This window comes from Galeopterus variegatus, unplaced genomic scaffold, assembly GCF_000696425.1.
Source record: "Galeopterus variegatus unplaced genomic scaffold, G_variegatus-3.0.2 Scaffold16586, whole genome shotgun sequence".
Classification (NCBI taxonomy): Eukaryota; Metazoa; Chordata; class Mammalia; order Dermoptera; family Cynocephalidae; genus Galeopterus; species Galeopterus variegatus.
Genome location: NW_007742697.1, coordinates 4,876 through 20,925, shown reverse-complemented (window position 1 = coordinate 20,925; position 16,050 = coordinate 4,876). Strand labels below are relative to the sequence as shown.

At 52.1% G+C, this 16,050-nt stretch overlaps 1 protein-coding gene across 1 annotated transcript; it reads right to left on the bottom strand.

Moving 5' to 3' along the window:
- Positions 1-912: 912 nt before the first annotated feature.
- MXRA7 (matrix-remodelling associated 7) lies at positions 913-13,794 on the bottom strand. The gene is made up of 3 exons (XM_008564086.1): positions 13,659-13,794; positions 9,417-9,510; positions 913-2,192 (listed from the first exon to the last, which is right to left on the bottom strand). Exons 1-3 carry the CDS (start codon positions 13,792-13,794, stop codon positions 2,078-2,080), a joined length of 345 nt encoding a protein of 114 aa, XP_008562308.1. The 3' UTR covers positions 913-2,077.
- Between the last annotated feature and the right edge of the window lie 2,256 nt (positions 13,795-16,050).

The window sequence follows — 16,050 nt, the reverse complement described above, 5'->3', positions numbered from 1 at the left end:
CCACAGTGGCCCAACCTCCTTGTCCATGCTTGGCTGAAGCACGGGCACATGACATATGCTGTCCAGTTGGAACCTGAAGAGAGGTTGGCATCTGGACCAGTTCCCTCACTCCTACAGGTGCGAGCTTCTTCATGTGACACCTGAACTCCTGCAGCCATCTTGTCACCATGTGGAGAGCTAGTCTACAACAAAAGCCCACAACACAAGGAAGACTGAGCAAAGAGAACTACAGCTTGAACCCTGACAATTCTGGGCCCAAGCCATTCTATCTCTGGACTTCTCGGGCGAGATAGCTCCATCTTGTTTAAGCCAGTTAAGTGGACTTTTCTGTTCTCTGTCATCAGGAAATTTTTAGCTGATTCAAGGATACAAAAGTCCCTCCACTTTTCTTTTCCCATAGCCATGAGGATTTTGACTCAAGTACACATGAGTCATTCCTGTTCGGTATAATGAGAAAGTAGGGCCCGAGGCATGGGGAGAGGAGAGGGAGACAGAGACAGCAGCAGAGGGTCCAAGTCCGCAGTGCAGCCTCGGGGGAGAGTGGGAGCCCCAGCGTCCTGTGCGTTTAGGGGTTGGGGAGATAAGACCACGGAAGGGGTCCCTAGGGCCTGAGAAAGGAAAAAACACTTCTTATATCATAAAAAATTTAAAAGTATTCACAAAAAAAGATAAAAATAATTTAAAGGAAAAAAAGCATTGAAAACAAAAATGAAGATAATTTTTAAAAAAAGAAAAAAGCACTGACGATTGGATATAATCGTGTTTGGATGCAGAGTATTGTCAACACAGAAGCAGAAGGAATGACAGTAACAAACGAGAGGGGTTCGTGAAAATTCTGTAGCAAGCAAGAGCCGATGAAAGGAAGTTTACTCCCCGTGATTATTAACGAGGCGTGTAAAATGCCACCGCTTCTTTACATGAGTGCGTTGAATTAGCTTTATTTCAGCAAATAAAAAATGCTTCTAAGAACTGTCATAGGTTCTCTCTTTCGCATACCCACCTAACACAGTTTGCTCGAGAACTGTGAATTTTCCTGCTATGGGGTGATCACAAACAGGACCTGTGTGGCGTGAAGAACCACTGTTATTTCCATTAGTAACATTCACTCCCTGACAAAAATGATTGATCCCCTCTGATGTCCCAGGCACTGTTCTCTAAGATCATTTTGGCATTTTATTGAATGCATTCTGATGAGGTTGTCATTCTCTGCACATGGGCCTGTCCTCTCTATAGGCCTTTAACCTCCTGAAAGGTAGGGACCATGTTGCATTTTTTATTTCTTCTATCTACAGCATAATTCTAGGGGTATTCTAAGTGCTCAGATAAGTCAGTTATATTCAGAGTAAGTCTCGTGCTTAAATGAGAGAAACTCTTTGAGGACATTAACTCTGATACCATTGCTTTGTCCCAGGATGGAAGATAAGTCTTTGCTTTTTTTTTTTTGGCTGCTGGTCGGTATGGGGATCTGAACCCTTGACCTTAGTGTTGTAAACGCCATGCTCTAACCAATTAGGCTTACCGGCCAGCCCCTAGGAGGCAAGTCTTTGAATCAGACCTTTTGCTAAAAGAATGCCCCTTACTGCTTGCTTCCCTACAGTTGCAGAAGCATCCAGAAGGAGTGTGTAGTGTTTTTAGATTAGACACTCAGGTAGCAAGAACCAGTACTGATCCTCCCTGCAGAACCCCTGAATTCTTTCCACACTGTGTGCTGGGGCTGAGCACCAGGCCTTCACATCAGCCCTCCCGGACTGCTGCCTGCCCTGGGTCTGTGTGGGATATTGAATTGGTTCAGAAGACGGCTTCAGAAGGTTAGCTCACAGCTGCAACCTCACCAGCAAGCAGAAGCCAAAGGGGTCAGGGATTTTCTCCTCTGAAGAAAACAATCTTGATTCCTGTAAAATGATTCCTAAAGTGTAAGAACTGAGCAAATCTGTATATAATATACGTCTACCTCTATATTTTAAGATACAGTGAAGCCTACAAAAGTCTGAAAGTAACAAGAGCTTGGGTCAGGGGTCAGGAGAGAGGCACGGCACAGCGGTGTGGGTGTCTTGCTGGTGGCGCCTGTGGTGGCGGGCTACATGTCGTAGAGGCGGAGCTGCTCCTGCACGTCGCCATCGGACATCTCGCCAAAAGTGTCCTTGTGATCCTTCATGAGCTGGAAGATGGCGGCCAGCTGTTCTTTCTGAACTCTGTCGAGAAGAAAGGATACAGAGAAGAAAGATGCTCCTGACCCCAGGGACAGAGAGAGAGAGACACTGCGCAGTCAGCGGACTAAGGACTTTCTCGTTTGTTTCTGCTTTTGTTTTTCAGAAGAATAAAACAAAAATAAAACCCAGTTAAAACACAGGAGCTGGTTTGGTCTAACACACTCAACTTGAGGGTTCTAAACACTGGGATGCTGAGTCTCAAGTTCACCATGGAGGTTCAGGGACCCCAAGTATCATTTAGGTTTTCCATGCCTCAGTTTCCCCTCTGGCCTCATTTTATTGTTGACTGCACATCTCACAGTGAGGTAATGAGGAGGAAGATAGGTTCCATTAAGTGGCTTGAGATCCTGTGAAGAAATAGGTTAGAAACAGCCTTAGTTGAGGGGGATGAGCCAAAAGTGCAGGAAGAAAAGACATCACTGGCTGGGAAACGGGCACACATGGTTGTGGGAACATACAGATGTGTACACCAGGGTGGCTGGCAGAGGGACAAGGGTCGGCTGAAATCCAGCCTGTGGGGTTTTGCTGCCCAGAGAAAGGCGTGCCTTTTCCTAATTTACACAGACACCCTGTGGCCAGTGGTGGCCCTACCCCCCTCTTACTAGGGAATTGGCGTGGATGACGACAGGCCTAATGTTTACTGCACTCGGGAGCAATATTCTGTTATCTTTATGAGGCCCAACCACACCATCTGACCAGTGTAGGACAACTCCTGTAGCACAAACACGGAAGGGTGGGGTGACACTTTGCGGGAAGAGCCAGGGAACAGTATGGTTTTGTGTGTCAGCATGGCTGGGCAATGCACCCTGGATTCTTTCTTCTGCAGCCCCTGCCCTCCACGCCACACCACACCACTGGCTGGGTACCTTCAGAGAATGTGAAGCACACTGCAGGCTCAGACCTCTCAGCCCCTCTCTGCAGCTGGCTCTGCTATAGTCACATTACAGGTCCATCATAACACAGGACTTTGGCACAGCTTCCGGGCCAGCAGCACCCCCAACATTGCCTAGAAGGATGTCTCAACATCTGGTCTTACACTCTTCCTAACATATTCCTTCTGCTATAACCCTCCCCTCCTCAGCCCCGTTATCTTCCATCCAGCAAACAGTAGATTTTCTGTCTAGAGCAGCATCTAGAAGTAAAATACTGAAGTCCCAATGCCCAGCCTCCATTGTCACTCTGGGAAAGTTATGACTAACGTCCATTTTCCTGTCTGGAGAAGCAGGAACTTATGAGATGTACGTTGTATCCTACCATGTCAAGAAAGGGGTACTGTGAACTGAAAGGGTGTGTGTTGAGCTCCTTAGATGGCCTCACAATCCACATGTACATACTGGCATCTCCCTGAGTGAACACAAATTATTTCGTGTGGCTTTTGATGGCTGTGGTTGTTGCATATTTTCAACAAGGTGGACATATGATTTTTTTTTTTTTTTTTAAAGATGACCGGTAAGGGGATCTCAACCCTTGACTTGGTGTTGTCAGCACCACGCTCAGCCAGTGAGCAAACCGGCCATCCCTATATAGGATCCGAACCCGTGGCCTTGGTGTTATCAGCACCGCACTCTACCGAGTGAGCCATGGGCCGGCCTGACATATGATTTTGTATTCAGCTGGAGAGTAACAGGCATCAAAGTGAAAGAGAGCTCAAATTAATGGGTTCAAAAGAGATTATTTTAAAAAACAAAGCAGACTAAAAAAACACACAGTAATCAAGATCATCTACTGAAAGTTTATTGGATGAACAAAGGCTGAATACAGAGATCCAAGCCGTCAGGAGTACCTGAGGCTCGGTGCCTACAAGCCACGTTCAGCAAGTTTCCAGACGTGCCTAGATAACTATGCTTGGAGGGAGTTGCTACGTATTGTAGAAATAAGATCCCAGCCTGGACAGGGACATTGCTATTGCTGTTTGGGGACACAAGAGTACATCTATTCGTCATGTTGCTCTGTGTCGAAGTCATTGCCTGGCTGGCTGTTGCTCTGTTGCCTCTTCTGCCCTAAACCCCGAACCTAAGGCATCAGGCCCAGAGGAGAGGCCAGGGAATGCACGCCCTAGGGCTTGGCGTTGGACATTCCCAGCCTTCCATTAGATGGAAAAAGTTACTATGAACATACTCCTTAAAAAAAAAAAAAAGTTTTAACCAAAAAATCTAAGAACTGCAAATTACTTTGATATAGTACAAATATTGTCAGATATAAAATTCCAAGAAACTGATCTGAGACTGATCTGATTATCTGGTGAAGTTCTAACGAATCTATGAAACCTGCTAGGAAAAGGCATAGTCAAGAAATCTATCTCAAGCTAACACTAATGCTCTGCAAAAGCAAAGGTGGAGACCGGCTGAGCTGGTAAGAATGCCAGTGGAAAAGGCCTCTTAGCAACAAGAGGGCTGGACCCATGTCTCCTCTAGCTGAAAAATAAGGGCAGTGGTCAGGTCAATACCTGGCATGGTTCTTTGCTGCCCAGGAATCAATATGGCGCCTCTCATCCTCCATAATGGAGCCAGCCAGAGAGAAAGAGAGAAGTGGGCCCCGAGGGAAAGGGGGACAGCGGACCGTCCCTGGTGGAGTTAGTGTGCACAGGAGAGCTCTACTGTGACATGCCTCAGTCTCTTGGCTTCAGAGAGGGCCAAAGGAGGAGGGCTGGAAGGAAGTCGAACTCTGATTTTAAAATGTTGAAGCTGCTGAAATCGGTGGTATCTAAGGCATGAAGGATATGTGGAGGGCAAGTCTGAGAGGTAAGAAAAACCCCAAATCCAGGATCTGAACTCAAATTCTTAAAACCCTTCAGCTTAGCTGTTAACAAAGCGACCCACGTAAACAGGGATGAACATCTCTAAAGAGGGCAGAGCCAAGGGCACTGCCAGGATCCTGCTAGCCAGGGAAGAGTCCTGAGAGAGGGTCTCTATCTCAGAAGGTCTATGGAGGCAGGATGCACCCCAGGAGCCTGCGCGGGCTCCTCTCTGAGGGTTTCCATGTTATCTCTCAAGCTTTTAAGATGCCAAAAGGAAAAGCCTGTAGGAGGAGGCTAAGGATAACTTCATTATTCTTCAGTTCTGCAAAGAGAAATAGGGAGAAAAAGATAATTTATTTTACTCATTCCATCTCACAAGTACCGTGGGAAAGAAAGGGGGAAACAGGGATGAGGAAGGAGAACGTTTGGAATTGCAGAAGCTGCGCTGGGTGCTGGTTTCTCAAACACGTGGTCTGCTTCTCATCGCTGCAGCAAGATAGTCTGGGCTGCAAAGCCGGGGGAGCTTGCAGAGCTCCCGCTGGGCCCGTGCAGCCCCAGCCCTCAGCCTCTGGAGACATTTAAGTTACTCGGGCAGTTGGGTTTCTGGGTCTTTCTGATCTCTGGCTGAGTGGTCGCGCTGCTGACATTCCTACCACCTGGATAATTTCTGATTCCCGCTGGCTGGGTTTGGTCCCATCTGGGGATACTGGAATCTTACAATATGTTCTTTCCCAGATGCAGCCAACTGTGTGCCCACCTTTTACGAACCGTGCACGTTTTCAGCCCACGGGAGTGGGGCTTGGAAAATGCAGGGGGTCTGATTTTGTCCCTCTGGTGCCCTCTCCTGGAGGTCAGAGTCAACGTGCATTTCTAGCTGGAGCTAGAGAGTCACACTGGCAGGTCCCTTGGTTTCATGGATACGTCAGGGGGAAGGACTAGGACAACTATCCCATCGCTGTGGCTCCTCTGTCTCTTCCTCCCCTTCTCCGTTAAGCCATATGAAAAACCTTCCCCTAGAGTTGTGTCCATTCCCAGAACAGTCAGGACAGTCCTGTGATCTTCAAACAGAGGGGTGTGGGGCCCTGCAGGGGTCCTGATCTGCCAGAGCCAATGTAGCCTACGTCTTGGCTTCCATTTTCCCTCTGGGACCAGACGGTGGGAAGAACTCATGGAGAGGAGCCAACTGCTGTGCTTTTTCTTTTCTTTTTCCTGCCAAGCTACGAAGCCAGCCAAGCCTCTCCAGCTTCACTAGCTCGGGGTGGGGGTGGGGGCTTGCGGGGGAGGCCTCTTGCTCAAGGGAGCTGTCCCCAGCCTGCAGGCCGACTGTCCCAGGCACACTCTAAAGCTGGAGGTGGCGCCTCCCAGAGAAGCTGCAGTGGGAACCCAGCGGCTCCCCCAGAGCCACTGCCAATAAATCATGTCAACCTACAGCCCAGAGGGAAAACCCAAGGAGATGGGCAGACAGCGCCAAGCAGGGTTTAAGCAGCTGCCACCTCTGCAGTTACAAACCTGCCTACTTTCCACCTTCTTGGCAGAGGGAATTTCATCTGTGAGCAGTTACAGGGATGGGAATGCCCAAGTAGACACAGGGGAGAACTAATTTGAGTCCTGCTGCTTCTAGTCCCACTTCCTAATTGCCACGCCCTGAAACCCTGCAAATTGAGCCTTCTGGGGAATGCTGCAAAAAGCAAGTGTTAAAGATTTAAGCTCTAGATATAGATCCATTGGCTGAGCTAATAAATGTGAAGTTAGGGGCGTGCAGCATTTATCTGTTAACTAGCTTGCAACTTGACTGGGGACCCTGGGTGCCAGGAAAGGAATTAGAAACAGGCACAGAGTTTGGGAGGGAAGAATCTGATAGGCAGAGAAGAGAGCACCCTGCTCGCTGGCCTGTGCTTCTAGGGTTTGACAATAACATGCATGTTATTTTTCACGTGACAATTTCAGGGCAGTTCCCTGGACTCAGCTGGGCAGCCCCCTGGGGGAACTATCATGTTGAAGATGGAGAGACAAAGCCAAACTTACCAGCCTCTGCAACCCCAAGCATCACCACAGGAGGGACAGAAGTGGTGTGGCCCCAAGGGGGCCCCACACAGGGCCACGCCAGGGCCAGCCACATGCAGAAGCGGGAAGGGCCAAGCAGATGTCACAGGCATGCCGGGAGCCATGGGGAGCATGCTGGGTGGGGGTGGTAATGGAAATGAACATGAACTCCAGCTCCACCCCAGGAAGTCCCCAGCCCCTTCTTCTCAACTAAGGCCCACAATGTAACTGCAGCATGCAGATGAGGAGCTGGGCACTCCTGCCTCACCCCCAGAGCAGCCCCTCGGGCACAGTCTCCATCCCACAGGACAGCCAAGTGTGAATAGTGCACCTATTGGGCAAGGCCCTCTTGGGCAACGGAGGATCTGCTCTCTCTGAAAATACCAGAGAAGGGGTTTCCCCTCCCCATTTCCTAGGTCTCAGCCCTGAACATGAGGTGGTGGTGGCAGTCTAGCTCTAGCCTGAGGCCTGGCCTTCAGTCCACCAACTGGTCCTTCCTACCCTATCGATCCTCCACATCCACACCGTATATCAATCTGTGCAGACAGAGTAAGGCCACGGTCCTGTCTCAGCCTCTGTCCACAGGGACGTTCAGGGATGGCAGGTGTGTCAATCCCTCTCTAGCCCCCTGTCTAGGAGCTGCACGCTTCTTCTGTAAGGGGCCAGATCCTACTTCAGCACCTGTGGGCCATGCGGTCCCTGCCACAACTACTCAGCTCAGTCGCTGCAGCACGAAAGCAGCACGAACCACAGGAAAACACATGAGTGTGGCTGTGTCCAGCCTTGCTGGATTTACAATGGCCCCGGGCTGCAGTCTGCCAGCCCTTGTTCTGACGATCAAACCTTCCTGTCCCCCAACTCATAGGCACAGACTGTTCTCAGGGTGTCTGCTATGAACTGTTTAATCAGCTGCCTTGTCTTCACAGGGCAGGACTGAAGCCATGTCAGCGACCTCACGAGGCTGCAGGGGGGCAGCATCTACATCCCACAACCTTCAGGGTCCCCCAGCTTCACATGGGGCAGTGGCACCCCAACCATCTGGCCCATGTGGCCCACCAGGGACTTAACTTAGCCCCCAGGAACTTCTACCCCTGGGAAAGGGGCCTTTTCTGGCAGTGATTCCTTGCACTGGAGAAGAACGGCGCAGCTCAGGTGGCACATACACATATTCATTGGTTATGAAGGTGGTGGAGGAGGGCAGGTTCAGACCACGTCAGTTGTGTCGGGGACACATTAGCAGACAGTATGAAGGAAGCACCACTAGTCTAAGAAAGCAATCTCCTTACCAAAAGGATTTGCAAGAATATTTGTGGCCCAGGACCTAAGGAACTTGCTACAGGGAAGTGAGGTCAGAGGTCAGCTCAATCCTGAAATATAAAGGCAGCAAACCCAGTCACACCAAGAGGCAGTGTCCCCAGTGCCCGCGGAGTCAGAGGACTTCCACTGGCAGGTCCTCCGGCCGGCTGTGCATACAGGGCCGCCCCCCTCTACTCCCAGGGTGAACAGCCTCCTGCTGAGGTTTGAAAGAGCTGATGCCAGCACCAGGAGGGGGACAGGGAGTCTTGTGGGCAGAGCGCTTCTGATGTTGGAGGGATGCTGGCTGGCCTGGGGAGTGGTCACAAAAACGTGGTTGAGTCCTGCATTCCGAAATAACCTTCCTATCTGCTCTGGCCCTACATGGCTAGCTTATGCTCCCGAGCAGGGGGGTGAGCCTCACAAGCCCCTCTGGGTTGCCGGGCTCCAAAAGTGGCACCCTAGCATTTAGATGTCTGCTTTAGAGGACACTCCAGGCCACACTGCAGAGGGCAGCTGGCGTGCATGTGCAGCACAGCTGGGCTCTCCCACTGCCTCCAGGGCTCTTCACCACCCTGGCAGGACGGAGCTGAGAGAAAATGTTGAGAGAGGCCCAATGGGTATGTGGCGGGGGGGGTCCAACTGGTGAGGGAGAAGGGACTGCCCGATCCTAAACACGAGAAGCTGCGCAGCTGCGCTGGCCTCAGAGCTCCATGGAGCAGAACAGATCAGCAACGACACGCAGGCCTACGGGCAGGGGGTGGGGGGACTGCAGAATGGACAAGCTCCCATACCCCTGCATGTCCTGCAGTGATAAACTGCTCCTGTGGCGGGCTCTACGCAAAGCGGACAGCTGGCTCTGCCCCAGGCTTTCCTGGCATCGCATTTCTCCAGGGCCATGGTGGGGGTGGGGAGAATGCAGGAGGTGGGCTCTGGTGCCCTCCCCCTCCCATCGCCAACTGCCTCTTTCTGACAAGACAGGACTGCCTCCAGGGGTGACTGAGCCTGGTGGGATACTGCAAGGACAGGAGAGCACCCCTAAACTGAAAAGGCAGCATGGTGGGTGGGGGCGCAGCTGGCAGGGGGCCTGGATGTGGAGGGCGTGGGCTGAGGGCTCTGCGGAGCCGGCCTACCTCTGCTCCTCCTCCAGCTCTTCTTGGGTCATCAGCTTCTTATACTGGTTTCCCCTCAGCTTGCCGGGGCTGTATTTAAAGGAGAAGCCCTCTCCTGCGGAGAGGAGACCGGGATTTAGAGGCTGGGGCCCTCCTGCAAACTCAGAGTCTCTCTCCCTTTGTTAGTTTTAAAGGAAACACCCAGGCCAGAGAGGCCCCGCAGTCAAAGGCGGGCAGCCGGGCCCCACGTGTGCCCTCAGAGGGGGCCGGACCCCACCTTGTTCCACACCTTCCATTTGATCCCACAGCTCCTTCCATCTCACCCTTGAAATAGGGACACACAGAGGAAAATGAGACAGCCAGAGAGAAACTAGCACCCCCCACCCCGAAAACTGGCTGGATCCCCCAGTGACCCTGCTCTCCCCGGCCAGGTAGAGCGTCCACAGCGCTGTCTGCCCCTCTCTGCCAAATGGCTCTTGCCAAGCTGCTGTCTGCAAGGCCTTCCTCCTTGTCTTGAAGCCCACCATTATTGCTGTGCGAATTAACCAGTGGCCACCAGTCAGACAAGGGAGCGCGCTTATCTCTGGGAAGCACGCTGTGCCGGGTGCGGGGCTCCTGGGACCCCTGGCCCTTCTGCTCCTGGGCTGGAGAGGGCAGGTGTCATGCCAACCAGGCTGGTTCTCTCCATTCTTCCCCCTGCAGTTATTAAAAATCCGAAAAAATGCATCCTGCCCACAATGGGGCGTGCGAGACGCGGGATTTGGCACAGTGGTTTGAAGTGCTCATCACTGAACAGGTGCAGCCACATTTGCCAGCCCCTGAGAGCAGACCCTGTAGCTCCTGCAAACAAGCGGAAGGGCAGATCTCGAGGCCTGATGAGGGTGCGCAGTGGGTAGACAGAGGAAAGCCAGCACCCATTTGTGGAGTGACCGCAGGCACTGGGCTGAAGGGCAGAGCAGAAAAGCTGAGAATCCTGGTGAGAGAATCTCAGTGGTCCCTTAACCCAGCAGGTGTCAGGAAGAGCCCTGGGGACAGAAGTTGGCTGGTTTGTCTCTTCTAACCTCCATCGATGCATAAAGGACTGAGTGGAGGAAACAGATCAGCAAATCATGCAGATGTCTTTTCTTTTTCCGTTACTATTCTAGAAGTGTTTCTCTCTCTGTCCCTCCAATGTCAGGAACCTCAGACACCTCCACATCCTGTCCATCAGCTGGAAAAGCCAGGCCACCTTCACCTCCCCCAGCTGGTGGCTGTCACATGCTATCAGGCTGATGTGGGGTCAAGGGGGGGAAATGCCTCTCAGGTTAGGGTTCTCTCTGGGTGAAAGAAAGAAGGTTCTGGATGTAAATTCAGAACCCAAATATTATGTTGAAGGTGCTGTATTTTCCTCTCATCAAAACCTTGCACAGAAGGAGGAAGCTGGCCGGCTTCCTGCAGGCTCCCTCGCCCCAGCCAACTGCCCGGGGCTAAAACTTTTCCTTAGGAAGCAGTTGCCACATTTGTACAAGGAGTCATTTGCTCTTCGTTCATTCCACAAAGATCTGGTGAGCACCAGTCTAGGTACTGGGGATATAACCATGAATAAAACATCCAGCAAGCAGATGCAAGTAATTAAAAGATGCAGTTTGCAGTTGGCCCTGAGTGCTCTGCACACAGGTCGGCAGAGGTGGCAGGGGCTGCTGTTGGGAAGCTGAAATGGGGCGGCTGGGGAGGGCTTTACAGATGACGCTCAGTCCCTGGAAGCGCAGAGGGAGCAAGCCTGCGTGGCTGGGAGGACAGTCCCAGTAAAGGGCTAGGTTGACCCTGCCTGGCGGGTCTGAAGAAACGATGAGGCAGCGAGCGAGGGGACGGGAGGACACGGGTCATACAGGTGACACGGCTGGGTGAAGGTGGGCCAGGCTGCCAGGGAGGGCTTGGCTCTTCCTCACGGGGAGATGGGAGCCTTGGGGGCTTGGAGCAGAGACAGGTGTAATCCTTCCTCTCTCCTCCCTGGAAACCCCAGCTCGCTTTGGCCGCCCCCCCCTCCAGGCCTGGCTCTGCCCAGCTGAAGTGCAGAGCATTGCAAGACTCTCTTCTGAGCCCTTGGAGTCAGGAGTTTCTCAAGTTCAGGGTCTGATGAGTCTGGGGGTCTTTTCTGAGTAATCCAGGTGTGCTGTTTAGAGCTGCTGCGTTCATCCTGAAGGAGTGAAGGGCCCGGGTCACTGGTAATCACAAAAGCCCTGAATGTCACCCAGGCCCTGCCATAGTGACTGAATCACACGGAGCTGCAGTCGCAGAACAAGCTTGCAACCAGTGCTCGCTTCTGGACTAGAAAGAGGCAACCGACAAAGAAAATCGATTAACCTCAACAGTAGGGTCATGGTATTGCTGCGTTTTAGAAAAATAAAACATAAAAAATGCTATCAGCTTGGTACTAAGTCTAGGTTTCAATTTATGGGGCAAGTATGATTAGTTTTATGGTTTCCGAGCCAAACAGAACAAACGACTTGAGAAGGCTTTAACTTAATTGCGTGCAATGTACCAAGTGATACACAGATGCATCCAATTTTGCTGGACCCTGAGGGGTCAATGTGAGAGCCCCCCAGGGAGGGGGAAGCTTCCTCTTCCAGTCTTGTGTGAATCCACCCAGTCGCTTAGGGAAGACATTTTAGCGACACTAATCAATTAGCCTTGGAGGCTGAGCTGCTCGCTGCAGAGGGGCTGGGAGCCCGCTCATGTTTTCTTCTGACAGCAGGGGCCATGAACCTTTTTCCTCCCTCTGTCTTGTTAGGACGACAGGCGGCGGCTGGGAGGTGGGGTGACGTCCAGGGACAGCAGCTCAAATAAGGAGGGAGGGCTTGGTGACAACACACACGGCTGGGTGTGGGGCTGTGCCCACGGCTGTCCATCTGTGAGGACGACAGCCACATCAGGAAGAGTGATCTGCTGAGACTCTGCCCTTCTCCTCATCCGGGGGCCTCCAGCCTTGGCTTCAGTTTCCCATCCATGTCCCCAAGTTGCTAACAGGATCCCAGCACCCCTGCAGCTGCCTCAGGCCATATGGCAGGGACGGATCCCAGGGCCACAGCTGCTGAATCTCTCACTGGAAGATGAGCTGGGAGAACCCACAGTGGAGAGCGAGGGGCCATTGCCTGCTGACTGCGCCTTGGCTCCGGCCCTCCCGCTCCCTCAGCGGCTGTACTGATGGGAACTGACAGCCCTGCTGGCTGGCTGGGGCCTCCAGGGGACTCAGTGCCCCCCAGCCCCGCCTGCCGCCCACAGGAGCCCTGGTTGCTGCATTCCTGAAGCCCTCTCTTTCCATTGCTCCTGCCAGATGCCGACTTAAAGTCACAGCAACAGTCTTGCTTTTTAAAAATTATGAAATATTTCAAAGACACAGGGAGTGATAAGTCCTCCATGTACTTGCTGTGTAGATTTAACAAATGTTGACATTTTGCTACATTTGCTTTAGCTTTTTTTTTTTTTTAAGAAAGAAAGTGTTCACTTGGGACAGCATGGTGCTAGTAACGCCAAGGTCACGGGTTTGGATCCCCATACCAGCCAGCTGCCCACACAAAAAGAAATAAAATGTGACAGATCCAGCCCCACTCTATGTTTCATTCTGTCTCTGTCTGTCCAAGGCAAACACACCGCCTGCTCCCCATCCCCCTGCGGTCAAGTTTGAATTTCTCAGTTTCCTCAATGCTGTGGCCGCCCCCTTTCTCTTCTTGGAGCCTCCTGGAATCTGATGGCCAGGGGAGGTCCGATGGGTTAGCTAGAGCTGCGCAGAAATCAGGCATTTCCTCCCCTGGGGCCTTTATTCTGCAGAAAGCACGGGGAGCAGCCTTGTGAGCGGCTTTCATGTCCGTAAAATAGGTCAGAGATGCTTGGAGAGAAAGATGAAATGCACTAGGGGAGTTGAGAGGCTCTGCAGCGTGCAGAAGGTCAGGGCACTTGGTTTATTCACAAGGTGGGCCACCTGTATCTGGAGGTGACTCGCATTTTACAGATGGAAAAGCAAAGACTGAACGTGCAAAGGAGGTACACAGGGAGGTGGGCTACAGGGCTGGCCAGGTGAGCAGGGCTTTGGCGGGACATCCCCCAGGCTGGACTACACCTCGCAGGCCTCTCCCTTGGGCCACCGCGCCCCACCCCACCGGCTCCCCCTAGTACTGCCACTCAAATTCCAGCCGCAGGGATCCCAAGCACGCGTGGTCCAGCCCAGACACAGTCCAGCCCCTCCACGAGGGCACAGATGTGCGGTCTGAGGCCAGGTCCACTCACCATCCTCTTCCTCAGGCCCTGCTTGGGGCTGGTCCTTCTCACTGTCTGAGTCCCGCTCCACCTCCTGCAAGACAAAGACAGGGGTCAGCGCCCGCATGCAGAGAGAGGGGGACAGCTGACTCCGGTGCACTTTCATTTGGGTGTTTGAACACTCAGGAGAAGCAAACTGACCCTGGGCCACTCTCAGGAGAGATGTGAGCTGGAGGGTAAGGACTGGAGTGGTGGCCCCGGGGGAATGGGGGAGGGGTGGGTGGGCAGAAGGCAGGGGAGAGAGAGGAAGGGGCCTTGGAGGTCCAGTCTGGCCACACCTAGCAGCAGCGCCTGTCCTGCAGCCATGGTCAGTCAGCAGGGGGAGGCTGCGATGGCGGCGAGCGCTGGGCCAAGGTGACAGAGGGAGGCTCCTTTACATGTGCGCCTTGATCCCTAACCTTGACCTTTCCCAGGAGGGTGCTTATCAAAGCACCTGGATGCTACGTTGATAAGTGGACCCAGGACTCCCACCCCTGGCTGTGGTGGGTAAACAAAGGCAGAGGAGAAAAACTGGCCAGGTTGTCTGGGACCAGGGCCGGGCATGACAGCTGAGCTGTGTTTATGATCACGGGCTCCTTTGCTTCCTCTGATGTAGTTTTCTATCCCTAACTATCTGAATGTCCATTTTCCCAAAACTGAAGCCCCACCTCTGCAGCTCCAGTTCTCTCCCACGCACAGACACAATAAACAGATGGCCAGAGGAGTGTCCTGGGGTGGCCTTGGTGGAATGGAGGAGTGACTTCAGCTTGCAGGAATGTCGAGGATGAGGGATGTGCTGCGGGGCTCCAGCTGTGTGGGACTGCAGCTGTGGGGAGGGGACATGGGGCCCGTGGAACTGTGGCTCGGGAGTCTGGTGGGCAAATGTGGAACAGCCTCAGGTTTGAGAGAGGGGTGTGCAAACACGAATGAGGTGCTCAGCAGTGGAGAACGCAGTGCAGCCCACAAATTCAAATGCTGGGCTTTGGAGCATTTGCAGCCTCAGGGGGAGGCACCCCACCAAGACAGAGCGAGCTGAGCCATGCCCCATAGCAGGAGTCAGAAGAGGCAAATCCTTATGCTGGCTGGTTAGCTCACTTGGTAGAGGGTGGTGCCAGTAACACCAAGGTCCAGTGTTTGGATCCTGGTACCACCCAGTCGAAAAAAAAAAAAAGTGACTTTCTTGACTGCACAAAATGCCTCTGGAAGGGGCAGGGTGTGAGCCCAGGGGCTCCTCCCCTCTTTGCAGTCTGTACACAGATGCTCAGCACTGGCTAAATGGAAATAGGTCAGGATGTGGGGCTTGGACGTCTGACGCCTCCCAAAGTTTGGACGGCAAAGCATCACTGTGGCTGAGTGGTGCAGGCAGGCCTCTCCAGGGGGCAGGACAAGGAGACATCCCTGTGGACACAGCAATCTCACTTCTGGGGTTCTGCTCTAGACTGGAAAAATGACTCGCAGGGTTTTGGTACAATGATTCAGATTGTGTCCAGTAGAAAACAAGACAAAGCTGGAAACAACTCAGTGTTTATCCGCAGAGTTAACTAAATATATTTGGTTAACATGTTCACCAAAATATTAACTGGTGAAATATTTTACAGTGCACGTATGCCACGCCAACACCAGGCAGCAAAAAGGAGGCATCGATACGTACTGCGGTGAAGAGTGCAAGAGAATCGTGAATGGAAAAAAGCAAGAAGAGCACAATGTGAGGTGTAAGGGTTGAAAGGGGAGTGCACGTATGCGCTCACAGTGCAGAGAAAACGTTTTCTCTCAGTTTTCTCACTTGACAGAGTGTGGTTGCTGGTATCACCAAGGTCACGGGTTCGGATCCCTGCACCGGCCAGCCGCCAAAACAAAGGAGAACAAAAAGTTTTCTCACACAGGAAAGTGTTAGCAGCGACCACCTTTGGAGAGATGGGCTTGGGAGGGAGGGCGCCTTTCCTTTTCATCTTATACCTTTCAGTGTAATTTGAATTTTCTCCACAAGGAGAGTCACCAGCGGAGACAAAGAAAAGAAGAGGATGTCTCTCTCCACAAAGCCCATTTCAGAGTGACAGAAGAAGCATCTGCTCTACGATAATATTGGGGGACCTGATCACACCTCTCAGCATTGGACAGATCATCTAGGCAACAAATCCACAGAGTAACCATTACTCTTTCAGAAGGAGAGAAGTCTAGGGTAATTAGAGGTGGGATGGGGGTGGGAGAGGGGGATAGGGAGAGATTGGACAAGGGGCATAAAGAATAAGTACAATTTGTCACAATATATATGCTAGAAGTATTGATTTGATCAATATATGTCAATGTTGAACCCCCAAAATATATATAATCAATTTTGATTCAATAAAAATTAAAGAAAATAATAAAATTTTGGATTTCCTAG

What these genes read in the sequence shown, in the direction of transcription:
- MXRA7 (XM_008564086.1), bottom strand. Translation starts at nt 13,794, where the DNA reads ATGAAAGTGCACCGGAGTCAGCTGTCCCCCTCTCTCTGCATGCGGGCG. An exon ending in AGGGCCTGAGGAAGAGGATG is followed by an intron (nt 9,511 to 13,658) that starts GTGAGTGGACCT and finishes TCCTCTCCGCAG; the next exon opens with GAGAGGGCTTCTCCTTTAAA. An exon ending in GAGCTGGAGGAGGAGCAGAG is followed by an intron (nt 2,193 to 9,416) that starts GTAGGCCGGCTC and finishes TCTTCTCGACAG; the next exon opens with AGTTCAGAAAGAACAGCTGG.